General features: G+C 43.4%; 1 protein-coding gene across 3 annotated transcripts in view; it reads right to left on the bottom strand.

Annotated features, from left to right (window-relative positions):
- The window catches only part of rsph3 (radial spoke head 3), a 194,107-nt gene that overhangs the window by 63,471 nt on the left and 106,757 nt on the right, over positions 1-23,879 (bottom strand). For all 3 annotated transcript variants that reach the window (XM_068044769.1, XM_068044767.1, XM_068044768.1), the window contains one exon: positions 12,022-12,225. In XM_068044769.1, the coding sequence (XP_067900870.1) occupies positions 12,022-12,225 (204 nt within the window). The remainder of the gene's footprint in view (positions 1-12,021; positions 12,226-23,879) is intronic.

Here is a 23,879-nt window from a genome sequence, read left to right on the forward strand (position 1 = left end):
TGCTGTTGATGGTCCACAGCGCCTCATAGATGCCCAGTTTTAAGCTTTTAAATCTGTTCTGAATCTATTCAATTTAGCACTATGGTAGTGCCACAACATGATGGATGGTGTTCTGAGTGTGAAGACAGGACTTCATCTCTACAAGAACAATGCAGTGGTCATTCCTACCAATGCTGTCATGAACAGATGCATCTGCGACAGGTATATTGGTGAGGACAAGGCCAAGTAGGTCCTTTTCCCTTGTGTTGATTCACTCACCACCTGCCACTAACCCAGTCTGACAGATAAGTCCTTCAAGGACTCAGCCAGTTCAGTTATTGGTGATGCTACCTGTTAAATTCCAAGAAGCTTGTTATGGAAGGATAATGCTGGAGCCTATCTTTACTCAGTTGCACATTTATTGTACAGAGTAAAAGGATTACAAACATGTAGCTCCTCACTCAAAACCTTTCACCAGTCTCAGTAAGTATCTCTTATAAGTGCTCAAGTAAGACCCCAATTACCACCCTCCACCTGCATATAATCAAACAGTTGATACACGATTAACAGATTACCTTCTTTCTTTTATTACACAATGTGGATTAATATGTTCAAAGAACATTTCAAAATAAATTCCATATTATGCACAAATTATGAACATGCTCAAAGAACATTTCAAAATAAATCAAAATAAATTCCATATTGGGTACATTGAGAGTCACCCCTCCTCTATTACCCCTAAGAATGTCTTTGTACTCATTTCTTTTTGTGAAACAAAATCGGATAGCTGATGACTTGCAGCTACCCATTTGGAGATTGCCTTTCTCTCCAGCATTTGTTTCAATCCAGCACGGTCAATTCACAGTCTTTTCTCACTCACTTTTTATAGCGTGTACATTGTCCCACAAAGAACGATTATCCACATAACATTCAATGGGTATCCTATCTTTAGTACGTCCCTTATTCAGAATTTCACCCAAAATATATGACCAATAGAACCCCATATCTACTGCTTCCACAAGACCCAATGTTTCTGCAGCTAAAATGCTTTTAAATGACCCGTTTTATTTTCTTAGCCCCTCAAGCTAAAGGGCAACATTTCCCATTTTCACCCATCAGAAATATGAAACCAGCTGTACTCGAATACCCATCAGCTTATTATGATTATTATTAGCTTCATGTTCTTTGGATGGGAACTTCAGTACACAATTTTCCAAGTGCCTACTTGGCGCAATTGGCCTTTGGATGCAATAGCTCTTTCTTGAGCATCATGATCACTCACATTACTACATTACTGTCCAACTCTTGATCTTCCTCATTCTATTCCTCAGGACCTCCATCACAAAACATGAGTATTTGAGGTACAAAGTGCATAGTTTCCCCTCTATTAACTGCTCAGATTCTGAGATTTTGTAATCAACCCCGATTAATTACAAGGAATGAATCTTAACAGTTTGATTTCCATGTTTGATCATGACTGTCTTACCATCACAACCGATTACCTTACCATTCTCGGTGACCCTCTCTTTTAAAATACATCAAATTTCCTGAATTAAATTCCATCTCAGATGGCCTCAGAGCTCTCTGACCTCAGCCTTGATGAAAGCCCATCTCTCTGAATATAAAGCATTCAAATGTGCAGGAAAAAATTGAACTAATTGTAGTACCTTCCAAAGCAGGAGGACTGTAACACAGTACAGAAGGCAATTTGGGATTCCATCCACAGACCAATTGATAGGGACTATATATCCTCCAACCATCTGAAGTAAATTCTTCACACGAGCCACCATGTCAGGGCAGTTGTCAACTTGCAGTTTGGTTGGTCAGCTAAGATTTTATGCAGAAAGGGCTTTCAGCTGCAGTATTCATAACCATAATGTTCATGTTTTCACACATGTCTCTGAACTTGTCATTGGCAAATTCTCCTCCAATATCAGTCAGAAACTTAGCTGGTGCCCCAAGCCCAGTCCTATCCATATCTCCATAATTTTGTCTATAATAACCCATTTGTCCTTGCTATTTATTATTGTAGAAAAACTAAATCTAGTTGCTAGGTCTATAAAATATGATTTCATTTTTGGTAACGTGACAACACCAAAGCCATACCTTATTGCCTCTTTGGTAGAAATGTAACCAGTGTCCAATATCCTTCATTCTTCTACTGGTCATATGGGTCAGACTCAGAATAATCGGAGGGTAATCATACCCTGACAATTTACACTTGCTTTCTGCCATATGTACCACACTAGCCTGTAAGATTTTAGTTTTCTATATTTAAAAAAAAAAATTCCTAGTTTCCAACCTTCAGCTTTGGGCAACCATCCTCTGCTACCATGTTAAACTCCAGAAAGCTCATTATGGGATGGCGCAGTGGTTAGCACTGCAGCCTCACAGCTCCAGGGACCCGGGTTCGATTCTGGGTACTGCCTGTGTGGAGTTTGCAAGTTCTCCCTGTGTCTGCGTGGGTTTTCTCCGGGTGCTCCGGTTTCCTCCCACAAGCCAAAAGGCTTGCAGGTTGGTAGGTAAATTGACCATTATAAATTGTCACTAGTATAGGTAGGTGGCAGGGAAATATAGGGCAGGTGGGGATGTTTGGTAGAAATAGGGGATTAGTGTAGGATTAGTATAAATGGGTGGTTGATGGTCGGCACAGACTTGGTGGGCCGAAGGGCCTGTTTCAGTGCTGTATCTCTAATCTAATCTAATGCTGAAGCCTATCTTTACTCAGTTTCACATTTATTATACAGAATAAAAGGATTACAAACATGTAGCTCCTCACTCAAATCCTTCACCAGTCTCATTATGTGTCTGCTTATTAACACCCTCCACCTGCATATAATCAAACAATTGATACACAATTAACACCTTTAAATTCATAGCAACTACCTCATTAAAGTCACATGTCAATGGAAGGCTGACAATAGGACGTAATGGTGACTTCCAATACCTTTTACAAATTTCACATTTTTCACTGATCACTATTTTCACTATTATCCTCGTAAAGGCTAACAAATCCCCAGGGCCTGATAATCTACATCCCAGAATACTAAAGGAAGTGGCCCTGGAAATAGTGGATGCATTGGTGGTCATCTTCCAAAATTCTGTAGACTCTGGAGCAGTTCCTACAGATTGGAGAGTGGCAAATGTAACCCCACTATTTAAAAATGGAGGGAGAGAAAAAACAGGGAACTACAGACCAGTTATCTTTACATCAGTAGTGGGAAAATACTAGAGTCTATTATAAAGGATGTGATAGCAGGACACCTGGAAAGCATAAACGGGGGTCTACTGGCATAGATTGAGAATTGATTGACAGACAGGAAACAGAGAGTAGGAATAAACGCGTCTTTTTCCGGGTGGCAGACAGTGACTAGTGGGGTACGCAGGGATCAGTGCTTGGGCCCCAGCTATTCACAATATATATTAATGACTTGGGTGCAGGAACTAAATGTAACATAAGAACATAAGAACTAAGAGCAGGAGTAGGCAATTCAGCCCCTCGAGCCTGCTCCGCCATTCAATACGATCATGGCTGATCTCATCGCGGCCTCAACTCCACTTTCCGTTCCCGTTCTCCATAACCCTTCAACCCATTACTAATTAAAAATCTGTCTATCTCCTCAAAGTTACTCAATGTCCCGGTATCCACTGCACTCTGGGGTAGTGAATTTCACAGACTCAGAACCCTTTGAAGAAGTAATTTCTCCTCATCTCTGTTTTAAATCTGCTACCCCTTATCCTAAAACTATGACCTCTCGGTCTAGAGTGCCTCACAAGAGGAAACATCCTCTCTACGTCTATTTTGTCAATCCCCTTAATCATCTTATAAACCTCAGTTAGATCTCCTCTCATTCTTCTAAACTCTAGAGAGTAAAGGCCTAAACTGCTCAATCTCTCTTCATAATACAAACCCCTCATGTCTGGAATCAATCTAGTGAACCTCCTCTGAACTGCCTCCAATGCAACTACATCCCTCCTCAAGTAAGGGGACCAAAACTGTACGCAATACTCCACTATAAAGGAGTAAAGGATGTGATAGCAGGACACCTGGAAAGCATAAACGGGATTGGGCAAAGTCAGCATGGACTTATGAAAGGGAAGTCATGCTTGACAAATCTACTGGAGTTTTTTGGGGATCTAACTAGTAGAATAGATAAGGGAGAACCAGTGGATGTGGTGTATTTGGATTTTCAGAAGGCTTTTGATAAGGTCCCACATAAGAGGTTAGTGTGCAAAATTAAAGCACATAGGATTGGGGGTAATATCTCACTAATGCCTTGTACAGTTGCAGCAACACTTCTCTACTTTTATACTCTATTCCTTTAGCAATAAATGCCAAAATTCCATTTGCCTTCCTTGTTGCCTGCTGCAACTGCATACTAGTTTTCTGCGATTCATGCAGGAGGACATGTAGATCCCTCTGCACTAAAGCACTCTGAAGTTTCTCTCCATTTAGATAATAATTTGCCTTTCTATTCTTCTGACCAAAATGGATAACCTCACATTTATCCACATTAAACTCCATCTGCCAAATTTTGGCCCTTTTGTGCGGCACCTTATCAAATGCCTACTGGAAGTCCAGATATACCACATCTACAGGGTCCCCATTATCCACTTTACTTGTTACATCTTCAAAGAACTCTAGCAAATTAGTCAAACACGATTTACCCGTCATAAAACCATGCTGACTCTGATGGATTGCATTTTGACTTTCTAAATGTCCTGTTATTACTTCCTTAATAATGGATTCTAACAATTTCCCAATGACAGATGTTAAACTAACTGGTCTATAGTTTCCTACTTTCTGCCTCCCTCCCTTTTTGAATAAGGGCGTTATATTAGCATTTTTCCAATCCACTCGAACCTTTCCCGCATCCGGGGAATTTTGAAATATTATAACCAATGGATCCACTATTTCCGCTGCCACTTCCTTTAAGACCCTAGGATGTAGGCCATCAAGCCCTGGGGACTTGTCTGCCTTCAATCCCAATAGTTTGCTCAGTACTTTTTCCCTAGTGATGATGATTGTTCTAAGTTCCTCCTTTTCTATAACCTCTGCATTACCTGTTACTATTGGGATGGTACTATTGTCCTCCACCATGAAAACTGAGGCAAAATACTGATTTAGTATCTCCGCCATTTCTGTGTTCCCCACTATTAACTTCCCAGTCACGTCCTCCAAGAGACCAACATCCACTTTAGCTACTCTCTTCCCTTTTATATACTTTTGCTATCCGTTTTTATATTTTGCGCTAGTTTTCTTTCATAATTTACCTTTGCTCTTTTTTACTTTTTTAGTAACCCTTTGTTGATCTTTAAGTTTCCCAGTCTTCCAGCCTGCCACTAGCCTTTGCAATATGAGATGCCTTAGTTTTTGTCTTTATGTTATCCTTAACTTCCTTGCTTAGCCATGAATGTTTTTTCCCCCTCTTACAATCTTTCTTCCTCTCTGGAATATATTTTAGTTGGGAGGAATTGAATATCTCCTTAAACATCTGTCACTGCTCATCAACTGTCCTACCTTTTAGTCTTCCTGCCCAGTCCACTAGGGCCAAATCTGTCCTCATGCCTATATAATTACCTTTGTTTAACTCCAGAACGCTAGTGTGGGACTCCAGTTTCTCGCCCTCAAACTGAATTTGAAATTCTAGCATGCTATGATCACTTTTCCCTAGAGGATCCTTAAACCTATCAGATCATTAATTAATCCCACCTCATTACATACTACTACAGCTAGAATAGCCTGCTCCCTGGTTGGTCCATAACATATTGCTCCAAAAAACAATCTCTAATACATTCAATGAACTCTCCCTCGAGGCTATACTTGCCAATTTGATTAATCCAGTCTATATGCATATTAAAATCACCCATGATTATTGCCGTACCTTTCTTACAAGCCCCCAGCATTTCCTGGTTTATACTGTGCCTCACTGCGGGACTGCTGTTTGGGGACCTATAGATTACTCCCACCAGGAACTTTCCCTTGTTATTTCTTATTTCTACCCAGACTGATTCTACGTCTTGATCTCCAGTGCCTATATCATTTCTCACTACAGCACTGATCTCTTCCTTTGCTAAAAAAGCTACACCACCTCCTTTTCCTTCCTGCCTATCCTTCCGAAGTACTGAGTACCCTTGGATATTCAATTCCCAAACCTGGTTTCCCTGCAACCACGTCTCAGTAATCGCCACTAAATCATACCCATTCGTCTCTATTTGCGCTGTTAACTCATTAATTTTATTTCGAATGCTTCGTCCATTCAGATACAAAGCCTTTAAGTTTGATCTATTAGCAAATTTCCCTACTCTTGTATGATTCCTTGGTGCAATTTGACATTCACATGTTCTGTCCCTAACTTTTATTTTCTGGTAACAATCAGCCTCACCACTAACCTTTACAAGTTTGCAGACGACACCAAGCTTGGCAGGGAGGGGGCGGGGGGGGGGGGGGGGGAAGATGTGAGCTGTGAGGAGGATGCAAAGAGGCTCCAATGTGATTTGGACAAATTGGATGAGTGGGAAAATGCATGGCAGATGCAGTATAATGTGGATAAATGTGAGGTTATCCACTTTGGTTGTAAAAACAGAAAGGCAGATTATTATCTGAATGGTGATAGATTGGGAAAGGGGGAGGTGCAACGAGACCTAGGTGTCCTTGTACACCAGTCGCTGAAGGCAAGCATTCAGGTGCAGCTAGCAATTAGGAAGGCGAATAGTATGCTGGCCTTCATTGCCAGCGGATTTGAGTACAGGAGCAAGGATGTCTTACTGCAGTTATACAGGGCTTTGGTGAGACCACATCCGGAGTATTGTGTGCAGTTTTGGTCTCCTTATCTGAGGAAGGATGTTCTTGCCTTGGAGGGAATGCAAAGAAGATTTACTAGGCTGATTCCTGGAATGGCAGGATTGACATATGAGGAGAGATTGGGTCAACTAGGCTTATATTCATGATAGTTTTGAAGAATGAGAGGGGATCTCATAGAAACCTATAAAATTCTAGTAGGACTAGACAGGCTAGATGCAGGGAGGATGTTCCCGATGGCTGGGCAGTCCAGAACCAGGGGTCACAGTTTCAGGATACGGGGTATGCCATTTAGAACCGAGATGAGGAGAAATTTCTTGTCTCACAGGGTGGTGAACCTGTGGAATTCTCTACTACAGAAGGCAGTGGAGGCCAAGTCATTAAATATATTCAAGAAGGAAATAGATATATTTCTTAATGCCAAAGGGATCAAGGGATATGGGGAGAAAGCGGGAACAGGGTACTGAATTAGATGATCAGCCATGATCTTTTTTGAATGGCGCAGCCCTTTTTTGAAGGGCCGAATGGCCTACTCCTGCTCCTATTTTCTATGTTTTTCTATGTTTCATCAATCACATCTACATCGTTTAGCAGGGTTTTTAATCTGACAAGAAGGGTGAGCAAATTGCCTGTGTAACTGTAAGACAATTTGCTTTTTATCGTTTTGATTCTGAACACCTGATGCCATTAATACTGTTCTAACACTCTGACGAGAAATATCAGATTTTGTTAAGGGTATACAATAATGCCCTGTCTGGGTAAACCGCAAATTCACTGACTGTCCAAAAACAATTGCCTTATCATGCTGCATATCAAGTTTCATTTGTGCCTTTTTCATTGAAGGCTTACTCAACTGTAAAGGTACTTCACTAGAGACTACATAAAGGGGCTTACTCCAGCTATTTTACATGGAATTACTACACTCTTCAGTGACTTCAATGTGTTGTTATCGCCAAACCTAAAGCTGATAGTACTTTTATAAAAGCAAAATACTGCGGATGCTGGAAATCTGAAATAAAAACAAGAAATGCTGGAACCACACAGCAGGTCTGGCAGCATCTGTGGAAAGAGAAGCAGAGTTAACGTTTCGGGTCAGTGACCCTTCTTCAGTACTTTTATACTACTTAACCTTGCGTTGATCCTCACTACTGAGTGATCCAGATAACATTCTAACCAATCAGTTCTACATACTGTTAATGTGCAAGCACTATCTAATTCAGCACACTTGAACAAATCCGCAACTAACACATTTATCACAGGCCTAAAACTCTTTGTGACTGGTACAATTCATTTAGATTCATCAGTATCTTCTTCTTGCGCCTCAGAATTCTCTGCATCGTGTGTTATTTCGAGGACTCTGCCCCTCCGCTTAGGGCAGTTCATTGCATAATGATACTTTGAGTCACATCTGAAGCACTTATTAACTATTCCAATTCTGTCTTCCACTGTAACAGGCAGGCCTGCTAAAAGTGCTTTCATCCTCATTCCTCTTGTCTTTAACTCTTCCATTGTATGTATGCCTGCTTCCAGTATTTGGACCATTTCGAAATCTAGTAAACATTGAGCCCTCCATTCTTTGTGTCACCTCAGAATGCTCTGTTTGTTCTACCAGGGCTGCAGGAAATGACAGTTTCCCCAGGAATTTCTTTACGGCAGACATTTGATCCAACAGGAAGTCTTTGACCAGGAACCGAACCCCAGTTAGAACCAGGAGCCTGTCCATATGTGACACCTAGCACAATTGAGCAATTTAAAGCTAGCACGGAACCAGGGATCTCCAAATTGAATTTCCTCAATCTTCTATACAGTCTATTAAAGTCCATGATATATTCCTTCCTTGAATAACGATCTGTTTTCTGAAATCTATCAAAGTCTGACCATGCGCATTCAATAGGTCATCTTTCTTGTAAATTTCATCCAAGAATTCTAACAGAAAATCCAACCCTTTATCAGTAGCCAACTGCCAAGCATCCAGTTCACACACTTTACTTCTGATTTTACTTTTGGTAGGAAGTGACAACGCCAGGGCCACACCTTGTTTCCTCTTTGGTAGAGATGTAACCCATATCCAATATCTACTTCATTCTTCCACTGGTTCAGATGCGGAGAACATCGGAGGGTAATCATACCCTGACAATCTACACTTGCTTTCTGCCATATTTTCTACACTAGCCCATAAGATTTTAGTTTTCTATATATAAAAAAAATTCCTAGTTTCCAACCTTCAAAGTTAGGCAACCATCCTCTGCTACCATGTTAAACTCCAGAAATCTTGTTATGGAAGGATAATGCTGGAGCCTATCTTTACTCAGTTTCAAAGAACAAAGAACAGTACAGCACAGGAACAGGCCATTCGGCCCTCCAAGCCTGCGCCGATCTTGATGCCTGTCTAAACTAAATCCTTCTGCATTTCCGGGGTTCGTATCCCTCTATTCCCATCCTATTCATGTATTTGTCAAGATGCCTCTTACACATCGCTATCATACCTGCTTCTACCACCTCCCCCAGCATCAAGTTCCAGGTACTCACCACCCTCTGTGTAAAAAACTTGCCTCGCACATCCCCTCTAAACGTTGCCCCTCGTACCTTAAACCTATGTCCCCTAGTAACTGACTCTTCCACCCTGGGAAAAAGCTTCTGCCTATCCCTCTGTCCATGCCACTCATAACTTTGTAAACCTCTATCATGTCACCCCTCCACCTCTGTCGTTCCAGTGAAAACAATCCGAATTTATCCAACCTCTCCTCATAGCTAATGCCCTCCAGACCAGGCAACATCCTGGTAAACCTCTTCTGTACCCTCTCCAAAGCCTCCACATCCTTCTGGTAGTGTGGCGACCAGAATTGCACGCAATATTCCAAGTGTGGCCTAACTAAGGTTCTGTACAGCTGCAACATGACTTGCCAAAATTTATACTCTATGCCCCGACCGATGAAGGCAAGCATGCCGTATGCCTTCTTGACTACCTTATCCACCTGTGTTGTCACTTTCAGTGACCTGTGGACCTGTACACCCAGATCTCTCTGCCTGTCAATACTCCTAAGGGTTCTGCCATTTACTGTATACTTCCCACCTGTATTAGATCTTCCAAAATGCATTACCTCACATTTGTCCGGATTAAACTCCATCTACCATTTCTCCGCCCGTCTCCAACCGATCTATATTCTGCTGTATCCTCTGACAATCCTCATCACTATCCGCAACTCCACCAACCTTTGTGTCGTCCGCAAACTTACTAATCAGACCAGCTACATTTTCCTCCAAATCATTTATATATACTACAAACAGCAAAGGTCCCAGCACTGATCCCTGCGGAACACCACTAGTCGCAGCCCTCCATTCAGAAAAGCACCCTTCCACTGCTACACTCTGTCTTCTATGACCGAGCCAGTTCTGTATCCATCTTGCCAGCTCACCTCTGATCCCGTGTGACTTCACCTTTTGTACCAGTCTGCCATGAGGGACCTTGTCAAAGGCTTTACTGAAGTCCATGTAGACAACATCCACTGCCCTTCCTTCATCAATCATCTTCGTCACTTCCTCAAAAAACCCGATCAAGTTAGTGAGACACGACCTCCCCTTCACAAAATCATGCTGCCTCTCGCTAATAAGTTCATTTGTTTCCAAATGGGAGTAAATCCTGTCCTGAAGAACCCTCTCCAATAATTTTCCTACCTAAGGCTCACTGGCCTATAATTTCCTGGATTATCCTTGCTACCCTTCCTAAACAAAGGAACAACATTGGCTATTCTCCAGTCCTCTGGGACCTCACCTGTAGCCAATGAGGATACAAAGATTCACTGGATATGGTACAGGATAGGAACAAGCAACAGAACTTTGTATGGGCTAAAGTATATAGAGGGTGGAGGATGGGAGGCTGGCCATAATTGTCTGGAGGTGACAAACACATGGATTGGCTGAGGTGTGGAAACAAGCAATGCTATGGAAATAGACGTAGGTTTAGTGATATGGGATTGGAAGCTCAGCTCAGGATCAAAAGGGATGCCAAGGTTACGAGCAGTCTAGTTCAACAAAGAAAGTGGCCAGGAGTCAGATGAATTTGGTGGTGAGGATACAGAGTTTTAGGCAGGGCTGAAGACAATGGCTTTGGTCTCCCCCATTTTTAAGTGGAGAAAATTACAGTTCATCCAGGACTGCATGTTGGATAAGCAGTATGAGAACACAGGCAGTGGAAGAGTTGAGAGAGGTCGTGGAAAGGTGTAGATGTGATTTCTGACCCCATGTCTTCTGGGATAGCATGTAGATGAGGAAGATGAGGGGCCAAGACAGATCATTGGCGGACTCCAGATGTAACATTGTGCATGTGGGAAGACAGCCATTGATGGGGATGCTCTGGCTACGACTGAATAGTTGAGTGGAAACAAGCAAGGGAAGTCTCACTGAGTTGGACATCAGAGGAGTTATTAGAGGAGGATGGCGTGGTCAACTGTGAATGGCTGCAGAGAAGTTGAGAAGGACAAAGAGTGACTGTGTACTAGTCATAGTCACAGAGGATGTCATTTTGTGACTTTGATCAGAGTCATGTCAGTGGTGAGGGTGGAAACCTGATGGAAGAGATTCAAATATGGGGAATTGAAGGAAATATTGACACGGATTTGGAAGGCGACAACATATTCAATGACTATTCCCAGCCAAGGTATAGTCACCGCTAAAGTCTGTGTTCATCTCAGACTTATCAGAAATTAATTCGAATTGAATGCTAATTCATAATAATCTACATTGAATTAACAGCTCTTCCTCTATCTTTTAGAGGAAAGTTATTTAAAATTTTTCTCAAATTCTTTAATGTCTTTGCACCTATCTTGTACATCAATGTACAGTGGCGCAGTGGTTAGCACCGCAGCCTCACAGCTCCAGCGACCCGGGTTCAATTCTGGGTACTGCCTGTGTGGAGTTTGCAAGTTCTCCCTGTGTCTGCGTGGGTTTTCTCCGGGTGCTCCGGTTTCCTCCCACATGCCAAAAGACTTGCAGGTTGATAGGTAAATTGGCCATTATAAATTGCCCCTAGTATAGGTAGGTGGTAGGGAAATATATAGGGACAGGTGGGGATGTGGTAGGAATATGGAATTAGTATAGGATTAGTATAAATGGGTGGTTGATGGTCGGCACAGACTCGGTGGGCCGAAGGGCCTGTTTCAGTGCTGTATCTCTAACTAACTAACTAACTAATGTAAGATATGCATTTCACATAATACATCTTAAGTTGGAGTGAACTATACCTTTTCCTCTCTGTGCCGTCTCTCCTTCTCTTCCATGCGCTGTACTTCTGCAAGCTCTGCGTTGCGCAGTTCCTCAAAATCACGTTGCAGTGCACGCAGGTTAGCCAGCTCCTCCTCCTCCATCACCTCTAGTAGAGCTTGTTCAATAGTTTTCCCCACCAGCACCTCCAACATTGGTTTCACTTCAATGTCAAAGTCAAAGAGCTGGAAAAACAGAAGTAAAGGGAACTGAATCATTTGAGTAGCAGTTGTGACAACATGAAGCCTCAGTATTGAGTCTGGTACTTTTCATATACAGAACACTAACTTACTTAAACTTATCCTTTTGTTTTACTTCTCGCATGACGGGTATCGTGTGCAAAGGCAGCAAACCCCCATGATGTTGTCAGTGTGAGACCCAGTCCTATTTAACTTCCAGAACTCAATAGCATTTGAAGAATAAGCTGTCCCAATCATGTAACCTGCACAATTTCAGGCAAGCTCCCTGACTAACTTCGAGGTTGCACTCCCTGCTTGCATTTTTATTTGAACCAAATGAAGATTTGTGGCTGCAATGATAAGTCAAAGGGCTGACCCCAAACCCTCCACACTTTCCTGATGCATCCTTGGAGGTCATAGTGAAGGAAATGAGGGTCAGGAGGGAAGTACTGTTCTTCAGAATGCAAGTATGCCTGGACAGAGGTGGCTGAAAGGGTCAGTGCCACCAGTATCATCCCCAGGACCTGGGTTCAAAGTAGGCTCACTGACCTCATAACATCCTTAAGGTCAAGTACACCACTACCTGACAACACACCTCTCACCCCCACCACTTCCCTGTATCACATCCTTCAACAATTACAAAGGCACATCAAGGTGTCTCTCTTGCTCATTCAAAATAAAAATACATCTTCCTCTCCTCTATTCACACCATACACTAGCACCATTCTCTTCTTGCATATAACCACTTGAATTTCCACCACTCCTTCCTCACTTCATCACACACACTCTCTCTATATTCCACAATTCCCCATCTTTATTCCATTTTCCTTCTTCCTCACCTCTCCACAGATCCACTATATGCTGTACACATCTCCAATAGCCTTCTCAACACACATGCTCACTCTTACCCTCTCTTTCTGTAGGGGCAAGATCCAAGCAGGACGTCTACATATTTTAACCCTTCATTCAACTCAGCACATATGCAGCAAGCTTAGAAACATCAACATGCATTCCTCAGACTATCCCTAATTGTGTGCTACTTCTGACTCCTTTCTCTCATTATTGAGAAAGCCCTAGAAGAAAAGGAAATTCTTACAGAAGAAGGACAGATCTTGGAGGAGGACATCCTCTGAGGGTACACCGTCAAAGGTTCCAAGCCCCCCAACATCATCTCAGATATTGGTACTCCACATGGGCTAAAGGGGGGTCTGCAAGTGGTGAAATACACTGCACAGGTTAGCTACAGCAGTAACTGGTAGCAGAGTTTGTACAGGAGTGCCCTTGCTGGAGGGCAAGGCCTGCCCCCAACTCTGCTGAGGACAACAGAGATGAGGACTGCCATGAACAAAGGTATGTGGGATCAGAATTCCTCCCCTCCCCCCCCCCCCCCCCCGCCCCGCCCAAACTGCACTTTAAAACCGGACTTTGTGGAGTATGGGGAAGGAACCCTAACCCCCACGGGCACTAGTACTGTGAATAAGAGCCAAACCCCAACACAAAGCACATTGAGGCAGGCTGCATTCCGATGAGTCAATTTTCAAACATCCCAACATCATAACAGAACTGATACTGTTAAAGGACTGGAATTTGGGACATTATTATAACAGTGACACAGCATAACTGCCATCATGTTAAGTGATTGGGAGGTCATTGTTACAACTAAGTGGCCCCAGAGCACAGCATTCACTCCTGTCAAGACAGGAGAGAAACCTCTTTCATGGATATTAGCTTTGGAGCCTGGGTTACCTCACCGTGTGGACTTCATTGTTCTCGGTCAGGGAAATCACATCAGCACTAAATAGATGTGTCTGGACCAGGCAGGTAACAGAGGAAAAGGACTAAAAGGTGCTAAGTGCTGATGATCCAGCAGGATGGCTTCAGGAGATGTGATCATGATATTTCGATAAGGAGCGTCATAAAAGGGACAAGATCGAAGGGTTTGGAGCTGCAGTTATGTGAAGAAGGACAGGGACTGGTCATCTCAGGTCCAGGCCTACAATCAACATTGGTAACGACCAGCCGTGTGGTTGATTTGTAAGCTTTTCAGTCAAATCTTGAAGGGGTTTGTTCTGTGGGTGCTGCAGTCGAGAAGGAGGGTCAGGAACGGTCAACCTGGCTCTTGGACGTACAATTTGCACCGGAAGGACCAACTGCATGGAGGGATTTTAAGTGATCAGCCAAATCCAAGGGGTATTTGGGGCTAAGAGTTTTAAAACAATTTTAAGTGTTTGGGTTTCAAATTGAGTGAATTTGGGGTTTTGCCTGTGGTTTTTCAAAAGTTGTGGTGACTTGTGTTTGGGTGAGCGCTGAGGTTAAATCGTGGAGAGATTTAAATCAGACTAACCTTTAGATTAGTTAGAGGTCTTTGTAACAGGGTTTTAGGAGGGGTGTTGTTTTTTTTCAAATAAAGAAATTTGTGGTTCAGCCCAACCCTATGTCCGTGCAATTTGTCCTTTATAAAATCCTGAAGTCAAGAATCATCAGAATAGGGGGGAAACGGACCTCTTACAGGTATTGGACAGTGGCCAAGGTTTTTGACTAGTATAATGACTGTTTTGAAGAGTCTTCGTGGGATCAACATTCTGCGCTCTAACCTGGATAGTGTGACCATCGCCAAGGCTGCTGAAGCAGAGCCTTCATTCCATTTCCAGTATGGTTTTCAGCTTTCCTGGAAGCTCAAATAGCTGCCATGCAGACTGTGGGCTCCATAAATGGAGAGAATGGTGGATTGACTGGTTAGGGCAATGGAGGTCTTGATCATCTATTATTATTTACTCTCCTACAGAATACTGGAGGCTGAAATTTATACTCAGTGGCAGATGGAAACAAGGGCGGCCCATCCACGCGAGCTGCACGTCGCGGATCCGCCGCAATATTAAGTGCGGTGGCTCATTTAAATAGCCGGGGCGAACTGCACAGGCAGCTGATGCCATTTTTAAAGGGCTTCAAGCCTTACCTTTCAATTTAAATATTTAGAGGAACAGGTAATAAAAAAAGTTAAAGCCATTTAAATTGCCCCTCTCACACCCCCCCAGTAACTACTTGCCCTCTCCCTCACCAAAACACTACCCTTCCCCACCTGACCTTCCCCCGCCCCGCCCCCACCCGCAAAGTACATAAACTTTACACTATAACCCTTCCCACCATCCCCTACACCAATGATATGACTTTGACCCCGCTCCCCCGCACCGAGAAACTTACCTGCTCCCCCCTCCCCACCAGTCTTCCACCTTGGTTCTATAGTCGGGGATCCAAAGGCGCGGGTTGCCAGCCACCGCCATTAAGATCACTCCAGGACAGACGGCGGGCTCGTAACGATAATTAATTTATTTTAATTAATTTAAATATTTAAATGGGGCTCCCATCGCCGAGCGGCGGGGAGGCCGCCACGAGACCTCTCCACCACTGGCAATATCGGGTCAGGCCTTCCTGGCGTTGAGGTCCGTGGTGGGCCTCTCCCGGAAGCATTTTCCGGCCCCACCAACCACGACCCCGACGTCGGGGGGGTCTGTAAAATTCAGCTTGCTACGTCCCAAGGGACTGGCAATGGTGCAGTGGAAGCGCTCCCATTGATATAGGACCTCAAAACCTCCGCACACCTGCCTGAAATCTCGAAGGCCCCACTGGAACACACTCCACACCCTACAAACAGACGACAGCCCCACCTCTCGATGGTGCACCTCCTGGTTGACTGCTAATATCATCAAACAGAACCTGGTAACTGACACGAGTGGTGAAGTCCCAGTTTTCAACCTCCCATGGAATATCTGGACAACCTCAACCACTAGAGGATGGGACAGGGAAATTGTGGCCACTTGCTCCACAAGTGGAACATGAAGACCAGTTCAAATTGTGACTGTGGACATCCACGTCAGACCATTGCCCACATTTTGAACACTTGCCCTGAGAGATTCACTCCTGGTGGCATCAATACCATTCACATTGCAGCAGCTGAAGTTGTTGACTTTGACATCGAACTATAACTGCTTCCCCAGCCATAAAATATAATGCATATATTAACTGATTTTCTATTCTTCTAGCTAAAGTGGACAAGTTCACATTTTCCCACATTACACTTCATCTGCCAAATTTTTGCCCACTCACTTGAAATGCCATAGCACACAAGGCTACGGGCCAAGTGCTGGAAAATGGGATTAGAATAGATAGGTGCTTGATGGCCGGCACAGACACGATGGGCCGGTTTCTGTGCTGTATAACTCTATGACTCGATGTAACACTTAACCTATCTAAATCCCTTTGTAGACTCTTGATGTTCTCTTGACAGCTTACTTTCCTACCTATTTTTGTGTCATCAGCAAAGTTAGCTTCCATACATTCAGTCCCTTCATCCAAGCCATTGATAAAGATTGTAAATAGTTGAGGCCCCAGCACTGATCACTATGGCACTCCACTAGTAATGGCTTGCCAACCCGAAAATGACCCATTTATCCCTACTCTCTGCTTCCTGTTAGCTATCCAATCCTCTATCCATGCTAATATGTTACCCCCTACACCAGCTCTTATTTTGGGTGATCACCTTTCCTGTGGCATCTTAACGAATGCCTTTTGGAAATCTAAGTACACCACATCTACAGGTTCCCCTTTATCTACCTGGCTTGTTACTTCCTCAAAGAAATGTAATAAATTAGTCAAACACTATTTCTCTTTCACAAAACCATGTTGGGTCTGTCTGATTGCATTGTGATTTTCTAAATATCCGGCTATTACCTCGTTCATAATGGATTCTAGCATTTTTCCAATGACAGATATTAGGCAACTAGCCTATAGTTTCCTGCTTTCTGTCTCCCTCCTTTCTTGAATAGAGGTGTTACATTCGCAATTTTTCAATCCATTGGGAACTTCCTAGAATCCAGGGAATTTTGGAAGATCACAACCAATGCATCTACAATCTCTGCAGCCATTTCTTTTAAGACCCTAGGATGTAAACCATCAAGCCAGCGGACTTGTCAGCCTTAATTCTAATAGTTTTCCCAGTACCTTTTCCCTAGTGATTATGATTGTTTTAGGTTCCTCCGTCCCGTTTACCTCTTGATTTTCAAGTATTCTTGGGATTTTTTGTGTGTCTTCGACAGTGAAGACAAACACAAAATACCTGTTCAACGCTTCCACCATTTCCTTGTTTCCCAATATTAATTCCTCAGTCTTACTTTCTGAGGGACCAACGCTCACTTTAATTACTCTTTTCCTTTTTAATACTCGTAGAAACTCTTACTCTCTATCTTTTTATATTTCTAGCTAGCTTTCTATCATACTCTAATTTCTCCCTTTTTTAAGTCATTTTTTGCTGGTTTCTAAAATCTGTCCAATCTTCTGACCTACCACTAATCATTATTGTCCATGTTTTCTTTCAATTTGAACCTTTTTTAAAATCATATTTTATCCTTAACTTCTTTAGTTAGCTACTGCTCGACAGAGAGCATAAATATTGGCTTCTGAACAGAGAGCAGTCTTTTCAACCTGTGATGATGACTGGCAAATACCAAAACCACAGAAGAGCTTATCGTGGAGCTTCTGTTTGCTGGTGATTGCACTCTTCAGAATGCCAAAAGCAGTACTTTATGGTGAACCATGCTCCAGTAAGTGAAATCGAGGTGCACCTCGCAAACAGTTCAAAGGTCAACTGAAAAGACAGCTCTCTCTGGTTGACATTGGCCAACAGGTGTGGGACCAGGAGACTGTCAACAGAAGCTGGCACACAACAATCAGGAAAGTAGCCTACAAGTTTGAAACAAACATACGTGAGGCTGCTGAAGAAAAGCACAGACAATGGAAGGAGTCTGCTTATACCAAAGCCCCTCCAAACCAGGGGTTCTTGTGCCCCAACTTATCAAGAGCCTGGAGATCATGAATTGACCTCTTCGGTCAACAACGATCATGCTAACTACTGCACAGACAAGTTTTTCCATTATCTTCGCCTGCAAAGAATCTGCCATCATCACTTCACACTTCCCCACATTATACTCCATCTGCTATCTTGTTGCCCACTACCTTAACCTGTTTATATGTCTTTGCAGCTTCATTGTGTCCTCCTCACAGTTTACATTCCCATCTAGTTTTGCGTCATCAGCAAACTTGGATGCCTTACTCTCAGTTTCTTTGTCTAAGTCATTAATGTAGATTGTAAATATCTGAGGCCCCAGCACTGATCCTTGTGGCACTCCACTAGTTACAGACTGCCAACTTGAAAATGCATTTATCACTACACTCTGCTTCCTGTCCATTAACCAAGTCACCATGAAAGCTAATATATTACCCCTAACTCAGTGAGCCCTTATCTTGTGTATTAACCACTTATGTGGCACCTTATTAAATGCCTTTTGGAAATCCAAGTGTACATCTAATGGCTACTTTTAGCTATCTTCCTAGTCACATTCTCAAAAAAAACTCTAATAAATTTGTCAAAAGCGATTTCTCATTCATAAAACCACGTTGACACTGCCTGATCAGACTATGATTTTCTAAGTGCATTGCTAAGACTTCCTTAATAATAGATTCCAGCATTTTTTGGGCAATTGATGTCAGGCTAACTGGCTGTAATTCCCCATTTTCTCTCTCCCTCCTTTCTTGAATAGCGGTGTTACATTTGCCAACTTTCAATCTGCTGGGACCATGATAGAATCTGGAGAATTTTGCAAAGTTATAACCAGTGCATCCACTCTCTGCTGCTACTTTTTTTTAGAACTCTAGATGTAGGCCATTAAGTCCTGGGAATTTCATAGAATAGTTACAGCACAGAAGGAGGCCATTCAATCCATCTTGTCCGTGCCGGCTGCAAGAGCAATTCACCTAGTCCCATTTCCCTGCCTTTTCCTGCAGCGCTGCAAGTTTTTTTTCCTTCAGATAATTATCCAGTTCTCTTTTGAAGGCCTTGATTTAATCTGCCTCCACCACACTCCTGGCAGTGCATTCCAGATTCTAACCACTTGCTGCGTAAAATTTTTTTTTCCTCATGTTGCTGTTGCTTTGTTTCCCAATCACCTTAAATCGGTGTCCGCTGGTTCTGGATCCTTCAACCATTGGCAACAGTTTCTCCCTATCTACTCTGTCCAGACCCCTCATGATTTTGAACACCTCTATCAAATCTCCTCTCAACCTTCTCTTCTCCAAGGAGAAAAGACTCATCTTCTCGAACCTATTGATGTAACTGAAGTTCGTCATCCCTGGAACCATTCTCGTGAATCTTTTCTGCACCCTCTCTGATGCCTTAACATCCTTCCAAAAATGTGGTGCCTGGAACTGGGCACAATACTCCAGTTGAGACCAGTGATTTATACAGGTTTATCATAACTTCCTTGTTTTTGTATTCTATGCCCCTATTTATAAAGCCCAGGATCCCATATGCTTTATTAAGCACTTTATCAAACTTCCCTGCAACCTACAATGAGTTATGTGCTTTTTCCCTAGGTCCCCCAGCTCCTGCATCCCCTTTAGAATTGTACCCTTTAATTTATATTACCTCTCCTCTTTCTTCCTACCAAAATATTGAAGTATATAAGATCCTGAATGGTCTTGACAAGGTGGGTTTGGAAAGGATGTTTTCTTTTGTGGGTGAGTCCAGAACTAGGGGGCACTGTTTTAAAATTAGGGGTCGCCCTTTTAGGACAGAGATGAGGAGAAATTTTTTCTCTCAGAGGGTTGTGCAACTTTGGAACTCTGCCTCAGAAGGTGGTGGAGGCGGGGTCATTGAATATTTTTAAGGCGGAGGTAGATAGATTCTTGTTAGGCAGGGGAATCAAAGGTTATCGGGGGTAGATGGGAGTGTGGAATTCAAGACACAAACAGATCAGCCATGATCTTATTGAATGGTGGAGCAGGCTCGAGGGGCTGAATGGCCTACTTCTGCTCCTAATTCATATGTTCACAAAATGAATCACTTCATAGTTTTCTGCATTAAATTTCATCTGCCAATTGTCCACCCATTCCACCAGCCTGTCTATGTCCCCTTGAAATTTATCACTATCCTCTTCACAGTTCACAATACCTCCAAGTTTTGTGTCATCTGCAAATTTTGAAATTGTGCCCTGTACTCCAGTCTAGGTCATTAATATAGATTGAGAAAAGCAGTGGGCTGATACCACTATATGCCTTCCTCCAGGCCGAAAAACAACCATTCACAACTACTCTCTGTTTCCTATCACTCATATCCACGCTGCTGTTGTCCCACTTATTCCATGCACTTTAACTTTACTGACAAGCCTTTCATGTGGCACTTTATCTAATGCCTTTTGGAAGTCCATGCAAACCACATCAACAGCATTACCCTCATCAATCCTCTCTGTTACCTCATCAAAAAACTCAAGCAAGTGAGTTAAACATGATTTGCCCTTAAAAAATCCGTGCTGGCTTTCCTTAACTAAACCACATTTGTCTAAGTGGTTATTAATTTTGTCCCGAATTTAATTTCTGAAAGCTCTCCCACCACCAAGGTTAAACTGAGTGGCCTGTAGTTGCTGGACTTGTCCTTACACTTGTCCTTTTGTGAACAAGGGTGTAACACAGAGGTGTCCAACCTTTTCACATGGGAGGCCACATTACAATTTTTGTCTTACATAGGAGGCCGGTAAGACAATTTTAGAAGGATAAAGGCATTAAAAATGTATCTTACTATTCATCAAAACAACAACAAATGTGCATTTTTGTCAAGAAGATTTAAACGAGAAGACTAATTTATTGACTTACTTTCTCTTCACTATGTTTAACACTGATTTAGTGAGATACCTGGCATTTTTTTTTCTTGCACAAGTAGTCAATGTCTGCCTGGACACTTGTTGTAGCGATGCAGAATATTCTGAAAAAATGTCCATCTGTCAGGAGTGATCTTGATCGCTCTCTCTCCCTCCTCTCTCTTTCTGTGTCTGTCTCTCATCCCCTCTGCGTTCCTCCCTTCTGTGTTGTTCCCCTCTTTTGTCATCCTCCCCTCTCTGTATTGTTCCCTCCCCTCTCTGTGTCATTCCCTCCTTCTGTGTGTCATCCCCCCTCTCTGTCTCTCTCTGTCCCCGCTCTCTCTCTCTGCCTCACTCTCTGGGCAGGATCTTACAGGCACCCCTAAGGCAGGATCGGAGGCGGGAGGCACGGAGAATCGTGATGGGTGGCAGTGGGGCGGAGTGCCCATCACCATCCTGTCACTCAACGATCTTCCCGATGATGGCCTACCCACCCAGAGGAAAATTGAGGCCCTTAAGTAGCCTATCAAGGGCCAATTAAGGGCCTCTTCCCACCGCCACTGGCATCTTATGAGCAGCGGTGGCGGGCCTCCGTCTTGCGGGGAGGACACCTTGTAAAATGAGGTGCCCTCCCTGTGGGCTTGGGGGGTGGGGGGAGGTCCCTCCTCCACGTGCAATTTGTCACCCACGGAGGGCCCCCACCGGGAACAACTTTATCCCCCAGGACCTCCCTCCTACCAGGCTGAACCACCACCCACGCACCCCAGGGCCTTTCTGACTGGCCCGGCGACACTGCCTCACCTACCTCTGGGCCTGTTTCTGAGGCCTCTGCAGTACCAGCAGTGGCCACTGCTCCCAGTGGCGCTGCTGATACTGTTGAGCTGATGGCCATCTGATTGGCCAGCCCTGGAAGCAGGATCCCTGTCCCTTTAAAGTCTTTAAAGGATCCTGCCTCCTAAAATGTTGACACAAAAGGACAAGAGGATCACTCTGGGGTAGGGGGTGGGGGCGGGGGTGGTGGAGAAAAAGGCTGAGGTGGGGTTCCCCTGCCTTTTTGGCCTGGTGCCGAGCCCCACCTCCAGCACAAAATCCAGCCCTCTCTCTCTCTCTCTGATCGTTGCTGAGCACGGGAACAGTGGCTTCCTAACTTCAGACAGATTTGGGGTTTACTGGCAGGCTTTTAAAAAAAAGTCGGAACCCTCTGGAAAGCCCCGCAGCTGTCCTGACAGGTGCTGAGACCGGGAACAGCAGTTTCCAAACTTCGATAGCTTCGGAGTTTTCCGGTGGGTTCCAATTTTCTTTTAAAAGCCTGCCAGAAAACCCCGAATCTGTCCAAAGTTCAGAAGCCACTGTTCGCACTCCCAGTACCTGTCAGCTGTGAATGAGGAAATTAGTGTTAATGAGCATTTGATAAAGATCTGAGCTTAGAAATTTCAATTAAGCTGTGAAACGGACAGTGCGATTTTTTTAAGCCAGTCTGGTTGGAAAGAAAAAACCAATGGGAAATTCTCATCTCTGAAATTACCAGTCACAGGCCCCTGGCAAGGATGAGGAATGGCCTGGGTACAGTTTACATCCGCGGGCAGGATGGAAACCTTTGGCGGGCCGTACGTTGGACAACCCTGGTGTCACATTTGCAATTTACCAGTACTCTGGCACCACACCTATATCTAAGGAGTATTGGAAGATTATGGACAGAGCTTCTGCAATTTCCACCCTTGGGCAGCATCTTCTTCCTTGGTAAAGACAGATGTAAAGTATCTCAGCCATGCCCTCTGACTCCATATGTAAATCCCCGTTTAGGTCCCTTATCAGCCCCACTCATCCTTTTACCACCCTTTTACTACTTATGTAAGACTTTTATATTCCCTTTTATGTTAGCCATGAGTCACTTCTCATACTCTCTTTTTGCTTCTCTTATTTGTTTTTTCACTTCCCCTCTGAACCTTTTATATTCAGCCTTGTTCTCAGTTGTATTATCTACCTGACATCAGTCATATGCACCCTTTTTCTGCCTCATCTTACTCTCTAACTCTTTCATCATCCAGAGAGATCTGGATCTGTTTGCCCTACCTTTCCCCCTCGTGGGAATGTGCCTTGACTGTACCCAAGCTATTTACACTTTAAAAGCAGCCCATTGTTCAGTTACAGTTTCGCCTTCCAATCTTTGATTCCAATTTACTTGAGCCAGATCCATTCTCACTCCTTGAATTTGGCCCTTCCCTAATTAATTACATTTACTCTGGATTGCTCCTAGTTCTTTTCCATAGTTAACCTAAACCTTATGATTCTTTGGTCACTGTTCCCTAAATGTTTCCCTACTGGAACTTGACCCACCTCAGTCCCCAGAACCAGATACAGCAATGCCTCCTTCCTCGTTGGACTGGGGAACATATTAATGTAGAAAATTCTCCCTTAACACACTCTAGAAACTCTTTCCCCTCTCTTCCTTTTACACTATTACCATCCCAGACTATATTAGGATAATTAAAGTCCCCCATTATAACTTATATAATTCTTGTACCTGTCTGTAATTTCCTTGCAAATTTATTCCTCTATATCCTTCCCACTAATTGTTTTTTTTTATTCTTTCACTGTCTAGGCCAGCATTTATTGCCCATCCCTAATTCCCCTTGAGAAGGTGGTGGTGTCCTATAGAATACCCCCAATAATGTATTAGTACCTCAACTGTTTCTTAGCTCTAACCAAATAGATTCTGTCCTTGACCCCTCTAGGACATCCTCTCTCTCCAGCACTGTAATGCTCTCCTTATCAATACAGCTACCGCTCCTCATTTTCTTCCTTCCCTATCTTTCCTGAACACCTTGTATCCAGGAATATTTAGTATCCAATCTGCCCTTTTTTGAGCCAGGTCTCCATTATCACCACAATATCATATTTCCGCGTGGCTATTTGCACCTGCAGCTCACCAACCCTATTTACCACATTGCACGCATTCCTCTACATGCACAGTAA

The sequence above is a fragment of the Heterodontus francisci genome, chromosome 13, assembly GCF_036365525.1.
Source record: "Heterodontus francisci isolate sHetFra1 chromosome 13, sHetFra1.hap1, whole genome shotgun sequence".
Classification (NCBI taxonomy): Eukaryota; Metazoa; Chordata; class Chondrichthyes; order Heterodontiformes; family Heterodontidae; genus Heterodontus; species Heterodontus francisci.